Source organism: Thermobia domestica, chromosome 15 (genome assembly GCF_964235325.1).
Source record: "Thermobia domestica chromosome 15, izTheDome1.hap1.1, whole genome shotgun sequence".
NCBI lineage: Eukaryota > Metazoa > Arthropoda > Insecta > Zygentoma > Lepismatidae > Thermobia > Thermobia domestica.
The window spans coordinates 70,553,845-70,565,184 of NC_137468.1; the positions used below are offsets into that span (position 1 = coordinate 70,553,845).

At 36.3% G+C, this 11,340-nt stretch overlaps 1 protein-coding gene across 1 annotated transcript in view; it reads right to left on the reverse strand.

The window, feature by feature from the left end:
• The window catches only part of HDAC4 (histone deacetylase 4), a 206,130-nt gene extending 195,188 nt beyond the window's left edge, over positions 1-10,942 (reverse strand). Inside the window, exons 1-2 of the mRNA XM_081739803.1 lie at positions 10,742-10,942; positions 5,247-5,333 (exon numbers count right to left, since the gene is read on the reverse strand). Coding sequence (XP_081595929.1) covers positions 5,247-5,274 — 28 coding nt within the window. The 5' untranslated portion in view covers positions 5,275-5,333; positions 10,742-10,942. The remainder of the gene's footprint in view (positions 1-5,246; positions 5,334-10,741) is intronic.
• Between the last annotated feature and the right edge of the window lie 398 nt (positions 10,943-11,340).

Sequence of the window (11,340 nt, forward strand, 5' to 3'; positions counted from 1 at the left end):
CCCTGCGTTCACTAGTCACTTCGATCGCCAGATTTTATACTTTTATGTATGGGGCTGTGTTGATATTTTTATGGGGAAGATGTGGTGCAGACACTAGAAGAACTGATTACTCAAATTCATGAGACTTTCAATACCATATGAGAATTTCGTGATGATCTGTGACGAGCTATAAGGTATATCCTAATATACAGTGTTAAGTGTATTGTATTTGAGATACTTTCGAAAATTTACTGTGATGATGTACTCAGTGAACATTTACGAATAATTTCTTATTTAACTAAGATTTGAAAGATGTTTCCAATATTTTTCTTCTTTTGATGGTAAAATTCTTTACCAAGCGGTCTGTTAAGAAATTACCTATGTTACAGGGGCGGATCCAGGACGGACACCTGGGGATGGGGGTTGTAATAATGCTGCTTAGAGATACTTTTAAGAGCTCCAAACTCTGGTATGGGTTTTTATTTATATATAAAATAAGAAAGTTTCCCCTTCTGGGAGACTGCCTCCACTGGATCCGCCCTTGCTATTATGTACTCTCTACGTAATTTATGAATTTTATTTATCATTATGTATTCATTTTGGGTTATCAGGTTGTTGCCGATGTTCAACAGAAATACAAATGGCATCTATCCATTTACCCAATGTGTTTAGTGGGCATATTTTGTAATTTGCATTTCTCAATATTTTCATCTTTCTTGCTGTATTGGTGATAAAAATACACGTGTTGCGTTATAAATTTAAAACTTTACGTGATGTATTATAGCATATTTGGTAGTGATACTGCTCATTTACTTTCATCATTTTATAAGAAATCAGGATTTTTTTCCTAATAAAGGGGTACTTGAAACTAACTAATATTATGCCCTTTGAAAGCCTATTTTGTTCTCTACCTACCTGCTTTTAAATGATGCGAATACCTTCATTATTACCGGAGATGTAAGACTAATAAAACGTACTCTAGATACATGTAATGACTTAGTCTTTATTTCGGTATCCCTAAAACGAAGCCAAATTAACCCATGGTTCATACAGTTCTTTACCTTATTAAAAAAAAAAAAAAAAAAAAAACTAACGTTTTCTAAGATATTGCCCCTTCCTCCTTGGATATCCTGTGTATATATATACAGGGGGTAAACAAAAATATGAAAACACCTAGTATAAAGAGGGAGCCATTTCAAACACGATTTGTATCTGAATGGTAGGTGTCGCTGTGGTCGCAACACATCCAGTGGCGTATGCAACCTAGCCAATCGAATAGATGGGCCAGTTACAGTAAAGCGACCGGTACATGCAAGGTTATCGGGAATCATGTTTGCGCTGACAGAGTTTTAAAGAGGGCAAATTGTGGGTGCGCATATGGTTGGAGCTTCTATAGCGAAGGTAGTACAAATGTTTGGTGTATCAACAGGCACAGTCTCGAAGATCATGACTGCCTACGAGTGTTCCGGAAAAAACGCATTAGCAAAGCACTAGCGTGGACGCAAATGTGTGTTGCGTGACAGACAGACGCACATTGGGTACGATTGTCACCAAGCAGAAGATCACCACGGCGCCAAAAGTGATAGCTAAGCCGAACACAGTGCTTACAAACCCTGTTAGCGTCAGAACAGTCAGAAGAGAAATCCAAAAGTAGGGTATTTATGGCAGATCTGCAATTCTCAAACCACTCGTGATTGTTGACCATGCTGCTATACGAAAACAGTGGTGCAACGCCCATAAAAAGTGGACAATGGAGCAGTAGAAGATTGCCATCGGGTAGGACGAGTCTTCCTTTACATTGTTTCCAACTGCTGGCCGAGTTTACGTGTGGAGAACGCCAGCACAAGCGTACGATACAAACCGTCTGTTACCGAGAGTGAAGCATAGCCGTGTTTCAGTGATGATTTCGGCAGCCATATTCTGGTATTCTGCCGAATCTATCATCATCCTGTATGGACATGTCACTGCCAAGGACTACGTAACCATTTTGAGTGACCAGCTGCATTCCAGGGTTGAAACCTTGTTTCCTCATGGTAGTGTCGTGTCTGAAGATGACAGAGCCCCTGTTCATACACACAGTTCACATCGTCCAGGACTGGTTTGATGAACACAAAGATGAAGTGTCACATCTGCCATGGCCTCCAAAATCGCCAGACCTCAATATCATTGAGCCCTTGTAGTCAGTTGTGGAGACTAAGTTGCGAGCCCGCACCGTCGTTTCTACAGCTGCTTTGGCGGAAGAATGGTACAACATCCCTTTGACAACTATATGCGACCTGTATTTCTCCATTCCCCTTCGACTGCAGACCGTTTTGAGTGCCAAAGGTGGTCCTACTCGCTATTAATAACTGTAATGTGCAATTTTTCAGGTGTCTCGTAGAACTTACGTAACACTGGTAACACCTTCTCCACTTGGATTGTTTGGAAGTGACTTCATAAGGTCTTGAATATATGTCTCATCAGGTTTTGCAGTTAATTCACTCACTCATCATTAAGTTGCACCAAAGTACGGGAAAGCCTATTCCTGGTTTTCACTCGCTTCTCCAAACAGTTTCACAAATATTCAATTGGATTTAAGTCTTGGGATCCTGCAACCCAGACAAAGTGCATTTAAATTCCTGAACCTCTTCCTCAAACCATTTATCGTACCTGAACTCTATGAATACGGTGGTTTCGTCTCGATGATGGAACTGTCCACTACAAATTTATCATGAAGATGTAGGGTCAATTTGGACAATGGCAACACCTGATCAGTGAGAATGTCAAATAAATATGATGATTCATACTCACATTTACCTGTATGAGACGCTCGAAATCATGGTAGGAAAAACATTTCTACATCATTACAGAACCTCATAGAGCTTGATTCATGCAGGTGGAATACCACATTGGATTTTCGATACACTCAATGCCTCATATCATTGCAATACAAACAAAAACGCGATTCGTCAGATCACACTACATATTTCCGTAAAGTTGCAGAAAGAAATGACTTCTTTCGTGATACTCCACTCCCAATTTTCATTGGATGAAGTCCCTTTCGAAACGTTCTTTCAGAATTAAGTTGAAATTACTTTCACGGACTGCACCTATTTCTTTCGGTGGAAACAAATTTTCTTTAATCACGCGTGAGACCCATCGGCGTGCTATCTGGACTTTTGCAACCACTTTTCTGGAGCAGTTTTACATTGACACACGCACAAGCTAGAGGTCTTCACGTGCCGAAATTTTTAGCCCGGGCCCAGCCCGGCCTGTAAATTTATAATGTAAGGCCCAACCCGAGTCCGAAATATGTTTTAGCATTTAGGCTCGAGCTCGTGTGATACCGGTAATCAAATGAGCCCGAATTACAGAAACTTAATAATTAATGCAAAATTGTATTTTCATTTACAGCAATTGGAGGTTTAATTTTGCAGCTGTGCTTTAAAAGTTCTCCAGAAAGAATGGTCCAATAAATATCGTTGTATATTTAAAAATTTAAGGCCCGAAGCCCGGGTCCGAAATGACATATGGCCGAGCCCGGCCCGCGGGCTAGTGCAGATTCTTAGCACAAACACAACGACACCTTTTGTCACATTGTTAGAACTTTTCTTTGATCCATTATAACATATCCTTGCCATACAAAAGACTGAAAAGTACATTCCAGTGAGCTATAATGATCATGTGTCATCAGAATGTTACCATAGTGTTATCAGTGAAACGCCTCTATACAACAAAACGAATCAATGTTAATTTCTAAAGGGGAGTGACTTTTTTTCTTTGACCGGTGTGCTTTTATATTTAGATATTACTCATTGGTGAAAAATAAAAATAAATCAAATGTGACACAATAAATTGCCCCAACTTACTGGTTGACAATAAAAAATTCAAAACCTGAGGGACGCAAAGTGGCTTAATGGTCTAGTCTTAATATTTCCGGTTTGAAGGAATCCCTTAGTTTCATATTATTTTTTATTTCATTTATTTACTTATTAAGTATTTATGATGACTATAACATGCTGCACAATAGGTTCTGAAGTTCATGCAACTGTCTGGTGAACATCCCCGACATGCATACTTCAATCCAGAATGGCTGTATAGTCTAGATCCATTTTCGGCGTGACAAGAATGGTCTCATATTCCTTTTATAGTAGGTACAACAGACAGCTCCCTCCCTTCCCCAATGACTGTAATACTACCACGCTTGATTGGATTATCGTATCAAGAGATCCAGGAAACCCGCAGCATGGAAACCCTGTGTAAAGTAGCTCCAGCAGGACTTATTATCAATAGTGGGTCCTTAATCTATGTAAGTGAACAGAGAAAATAAGACCCTACAAACGAGGAACTCAGTATGTGAATACGGGTCACAAAATACAAGTTTACTCATTCATCTCTGAGCAATATTTAGTAATACCGGACTCCCGCAGTTCCTGCTCTAGTAAGTAAGATATGGTTGTTGGCCTTTTTTCGGTAAACCATCTTTTATTATTATTATTATTATTATTATTATTATTATTATTATTATTATTATTATTACTATTATTATTATTATTACTAAGCACCGTGTGAAATACTGTGAAACCGTCCCCTTACTAATAAGCTTCTGGAGCATAATAAAGTGAAATTATTGTCACGAATTTGCAAATTAATATGGATGATCAAAAATAATAAACTCTCTACGTCGAAGCACTCCAATAAGAGTTTTTTTTTTTTTTTATTTCCGCTTATAACTCCACTCCATCCTCCCCCTACACGTACACTTTGACTGTGAATATTTTGAACACTGCTACTAAGTGAACAAATTAAACCTGTCTGTTGTAACGTTTATGTAATTCTCTTATTCTATTATATTTACGTCCAGATCCATCTGATTGTCTCTTAGGTGATATCTCCATAACAACACGTCCAATAAAGAGCTCTGTTGTTGGTACCGTTTAATGTTCTCATCTTTAGTACAGGAGAACCAAATTTGATTCCTAGTATGAGTACATATGGTTTATACCACGCAAAGATGTGGATCCATGTCCCATACAGTTCTTAATGAAAAGTTTAAAATAATTTCTGACAATTCAACATATTAATGCGAACACCCTTTTCCACAGCCTTACAACTCCAACCTTCACCCAAGTCTATTTCCTTCGATGTCCTAATTACCAGGTGTAATTAAGTCACCTTTCACCAGGATTTGAAAATATTACGAACAGTAATAAAATGTTGAGCGAAATAAACTAACCGACATGATGTTGATCTAAATTTAAAAAAAAGAGAAAAAAAAAAGAACTTACCTGAGGTGTTATCTTCTCCCTGGCTCATGTTCCCCCTCGAACTAATATTTGTAATTTACATGTAAAGTGGATAAACAACAGCACTTGCTGAAAAAAAAAATAAATAAATAGAAATAAAAACTGAGAAATAAAGGTGAAATTTTGAATAACAAATCTACAGCACTCAGTAAGTACCAGCTCTGTTTTCATCCCTTTTTTAAGAAGTGGACGGAAGAATTACACCATACTTCAAGTTGTTTTTTCAGGCAGTTCAAGTTGTTTTTCTCTCATCTCAATAAAACAAAACAGAAAGAAAAGTCAAAAAAAAAAAAAGTAAACTTGAAGAACACTTCTGCAATGTATTGATATATTCTTTCTATTACTTATACACATCGTTCCAGAAAACCTTGCAGAAACAAAAAACACTAACCAAGATCCAATCTGTGTGAAGGCAATCCAATCATAAAATGTCTTCTCCCACCTCCTAAAGACCTATCTTTTATATTAACTTATCATCATCTTAGTTTACTTCAAGACTTCCGAATTAAATTTCTTGTATCTTCCACACGAGTAACACATATGCATAACAATCAAACGAAAATGTAACTAGAACGAACGATCACAAAGCAACTAGCCTATAATTAATTTGGAAACTTTTTGCGTCTGCTTTCCTTACCCTAACCGATATCATATATCCCAAGCCGTCGGAAACTCTCCATGAATGCAAAAGAATACATATTTTCAAATTCTTCAGACTGAGGCTTCATACATAATTGTCCATACGCTCTTAAGACTCATCTAAAAGACGACCCGCTCTGTTGGTGTAACGAGGTGATAAGCAGTAACATTAATCACATTCACAACAAACTTCAGAAATTATTTTGTAACTACGTTATACAAAATACAAGATCTGGGGTCATACTCTAAATAAAATATATCAGCAATGAACAATGTCAAAGTAAACATACAATTTGTACCTACAATCTTATACTGTAACAAAAAGAGATAAAGAGAAACAAAAGAAAGACAAAGAAATTAGAAAAAAGCTAGTATAAATGGCAATATGGACGTAAGTCCAGGACAGTATAAGAGCTTTTCAGGAGAAGAAGAGAACTACGATAAACATCTACATAAGAATGCTGCACGTACGGTCGAAAGCGTCTAATACAGCAATCAGAATTACAGTGTCCACAGACATAACTGATACCGAGCGCAACAATAAACTTTTCTCTTTAGTTTAGCGTCCCATAATTATGCTCCGGGGCTAAGAAGTGAACAAAATAGTGGAATTAAACGGAGGAATGGGAGAATCCCCACAAAAAGCAAGTACATGGTGCTGGTTCACCACAAAATCTATTTGACGAGATCTGGGATCGAACTATCAAACTGGAGATCTCACGGACCAAAGGTGAGCACTTTACCACTGAGCCACCACGGCTTAAAAACATTTTAACACAAAAGTTTAACTTACTCGTTTGTAATCACTTAATCTACTGATTATTTAAATCATTCTTATCATTTTCGTATTTCCTATTTCTGTAAACCACAGATAGATTAGTCGTACGAGAATTAAAAAAAAAAAAAAATCATTTCCCACTTGTAAAAACGGGTCAAAATATACTCTTTACAAATTGAAAATCTAGAATGGTTCAGATAAACAAGGTATCCAGAGAAAAACAAAAGTTTGTAACCGTAGACATCGACACAGAAGTGAAGAAAAGCATGAGAAAAGGATGATATATGAAGTATAGTGCTGAAGGGATGCAAGTGCAAGACTCAAGGAAAAAGAGGTAAAATTGAGAATAGAAGCCTTCAAAAATGGTGCTATAAAAAGATGTTGAATATTAGAAAAGTATCAAATGAAAGTACTGAAAATAACAAAAGAAAAACAATTGCGTAGGATCTAATTCAATGCTATTTAATTCGCTGGTTACGGACTATCAGATATTAATACAATAAGACACAATAAACAGCGAAATTTGACTGGTTCTACTTTAACGAAACAACAGAAATCGACCTAAACAGATTAACAATAGAAACTTTCATGTATCACGGAAAATTTCCTAAAATTTTTCAATTTCAATGTGATAGATACACCTTTCACATATAAATTACTCTCACCTAAAACCTGGTAGGAGAACCTAAACCCCATCTAAACCTCCTTTGTTCTTCAATATGTATAAAGAAAACACTCGGTTACAATCACGTTTCCTGCTAAGCTGAAGATCACAGTATGCAGATGAAAATTGTTCCTTAACAGTTTTCCGCTACAAAATGCACGATATTTTGCATTTAAAGGGGGAAAATGGTTTATCGGGGAGAAAACATTAGTACAAATAAGCTTTTTTTTATATACAAGAATCACCATGATCTTTACAGTCAATTTATATTGTGCATAAGTGAGTGACACGAAATACATCTAATACATGTGTAACTTTAAGCATAATATTTTTTACTAAAATCAAGATTCAGTTAAGAAAGAATCCGTAACTTGAAGATTATATAAAGTCATCTACTTTTCCAGATGAAGATTACAGAGTTGTAATATTTAACTACCGTATCGAGAGGGAAAAAAGAAAAAACTCCAATGACGGAATACTTTAAAGTGGTAAAACTTGACTAATATAATTTAATAATGTTCTTTAAGCCAAACTTAAAACCGAAAACCAGTTTGTATTTATACATTTACTTACATGTTACAACTATCAACATACAATTAATTTGACCTTAAAGGTTCGGTCAGGAAGAATTGAATTTCTCTTGAACTCTCCAAGAATTCCACTAATGACAGAATTGGTGGAATGAAAATATGTGAGCAAGCATAAGAACTTTGGCGAAACCAATGTACAAAAAGTTCACCACCACAGAAAGAGAGGACTCCTGCTGCATAATATTCTAATGCAAGTCAACTTAAGTCAAATTTACACACAACAGCACTGAAGTATCTGGTTTTCTGAACAGGAGCAAATTTCTGCTTCGCTATATATTTAAATTCGGCAACACTCCAATTTCCTGATAGAGCGCGCACTTCTGATGAGTGGGTCCCTGGTTCAATCCAGCTCCCGTCAAGTGGGCTTTGTGGTGAACAAACACCGTGTAAGTGGGTTTTCTTGAGATCCCTCGGTTTTTCCCCACTTTTATAGTTCTACCATTATTATCCACCTTATAATCACCGTCTCTCTTAGCCTCGATGCATATTCGTGGGATATTAAACCAAAACAGAAAAAAAGAAACTCGAATTTAACAAAAAATCCTTTCTAATTGTTTTGATGAAGGCGACAGTTAAAAAACAAAGGAACCGTAGATATTAGCAACAAAATACTGGGACAGGGCAACATAGATTATCCTTATGCAATTTGTGCTGGTATCAAAATATACCTCATTTAGTCAGATCACATTACGTTACGTTAGGCCACGTCACATTTGGTAATGTTAGGCTGGTTACAAGTCAGTTACCTTCAAAACAGAAGCTTGTAAACATTTATAATTTGGAATAGAAAATTACTATTTGCGTATAAATACGGCGTCCGAATGTATGACATAAAAACTACAGTGCAAAATACACGAACCACCTGTACTAGGTGGCCACTGTAAAGCATAAATGCTATTCAACCAAGTCAGGACAAGACGAAGCTGGTAGTCCCATGCGTTTGCGCGTCTGAAGAGACCAGGCGCGTGAACGACTGCAAGTACGCGCGTAAGCGAGAGTAGTGAAAACAGGTTTGTTCTGGCAATGATACGGGTTCCAATAGCACTTGTCATGGTTTCATATTAGCAATGTTTCAGTCGTAAACATAAAATGCAACACGTGCTGAAATACACTGACGTAGTGGCCATCTAGCGTTTCAGGTTGGTTAGGCTACAGGCTCTTTATATTTTTATAATTCTATAAAACTCAAACACTATATGTCACAATCCTAACATATACGCGCCATTTCCATACTGCTTTTTCTGCCACTAAATCATAACAAATACACGTCACCGTGAAATAATCCCCTCCGCCTCCACATATAGGCCGCTTACAACATCAAAAACCCTATAACAACAACCACTTTCTTAATTTCAGTCATTCCCCTCACCTGACTTTCACTAGAGATATCAAGCCTGATCTACTGGTTAGCACGAGTCCTCGTGCATGGAGTCCTGAGTTCGATCCTCTATTGGAGAGTATTGAAATTTGAATGCACTATGTTGTTTCGGTTTCCACCTTGAACTATGTTCATGTCTAATACAGCCTCGGTGCTGAAGGTAACGCTAAACTCCGACCAACCAACTAGGGCGTAAGTTGTGGTGCTTTCTTTGCATACTACATAGTTCAATGTCAGTACCTGTTGATAGCCCAGAATCCACTGACGCGCACCGTAATGCCCAATTATGCCTTGCACTACATTGAACATTGTAATCTTTAGTTCATCAATGTTACAACAAACTAAATATCACGTGCAGTACACTACTGGGTAAGTATACGCCGCACAGTTTGTTTCACGTACGGAGTTCAACCACTATGTGAGCATTGAGTACACACCCAACCAAAGGGCAACTGTTTCTTATACAGGTATTTTGATGAAATAAAGAAATTTTGACACAAGCGTACAACTACGTGCGATTAACGTAATATAAGTTTTTATGTAAGAGATTACAATAAACTAGCAAATTTACTTATACAAAACTTTATATTCAGTATAAGCAATATTATCGTGAATCATATAACAAGCCTTCAATAACTTGTACGTTCATTATTGTTTTTATGCAAATGCATCACAAATGAACACAGCTTGAAGAGAACGAAAGACAGAAAAAAAAACAATAATTGTACAAGCTATCAGATATAGAGACATTATTTTGTCATAATCTTTAGTATTAACAGACATTACTCTACGATATTAGTGTCACGAAATACGCAAGCAAGTTTTACCGTTTTATTTACAGCACTACTGTCAATTATAAAATTTGTTTTTAAAATATACTATTTCAAAGCAATCAACAACTTTAGGACAGTTGAATTCTAGGGAACCAGATGTCCAGCCAAGAATGTATGATTCTAGTTTATCAAATACAGTATAAATTTCGCCTGTGCACAAAGCAGGATTAGGCATAACACTTGTTTACAATCTTCGAAATGACAACACTGCTTTTTATATCACTACAGGATCTTAATTCCTTGTTTTATTAATATTGGACCTAAAATAAACTTAAGTAATGCCATCAAAGATAAAAATTCAAATCTCGAATTTACCATTGTCAATAGGCCCCTATATCCACTGGTTTCATCAAAAATATGTACTAAACTAACAACGCCCCCTGTGAACATTTTTCACGACCTCCAACGTTTTACAACTCAACATGCGATATTACTACATTATAACATGGCATACATTTGTTAAGTGATGTTTATTCTTATACAACATGAATCACTTTACACTATTACACTTGTAACCAAATTAATAAACACAAATGGCCAATGCTGTACACCCTGATAATTATCAACGTAATGCTTCTTAAATGAAGTTACTTACCTGGCACTATAAATTGTACACAACAGTTTCTTCTCGCAAAACTAGCTCAAAATATATTTGTTTGTATCACATCACCTGAAATTCACATTTCCACTCAGTTAATGTCACAGCTCGTAATCACTTCATTACAATCACAGCAATCATAACATGAAATACAATAAAACAGCAACAGTTTATCATCAGAGCCATCTATTAATCCTTACGAGATTTACTAAATTATACAAACACAATTCAACAATTGAAGATCATCACTCCGTAACTTTTAAAATTATATTTCAAGTAGTAGTTTAGAATGAAATATAAAAGATAACACTAAAACACACAACGCTAAAACACAAAAGTGTCTCAACAAAAAGAGAATTTCTTTTTAGAGAAATATTAGTTCTTTTTACAGAGTTGAAAACTATTAAAAATGATTTTACAAACACGAATAGTGGTTCGGATCCCACTTAAAGCAGTAGTTCCGTCTCATAATTCACTTAACTGCTTGTCTTTGATATGTCGGTGACGAACAAGAATATGTTCAACAAGGAAACAACAGTTTAATTGCTTAGAAATGCATGTAACAATTGTGCCCTTAACTTTTATAAGACACCACA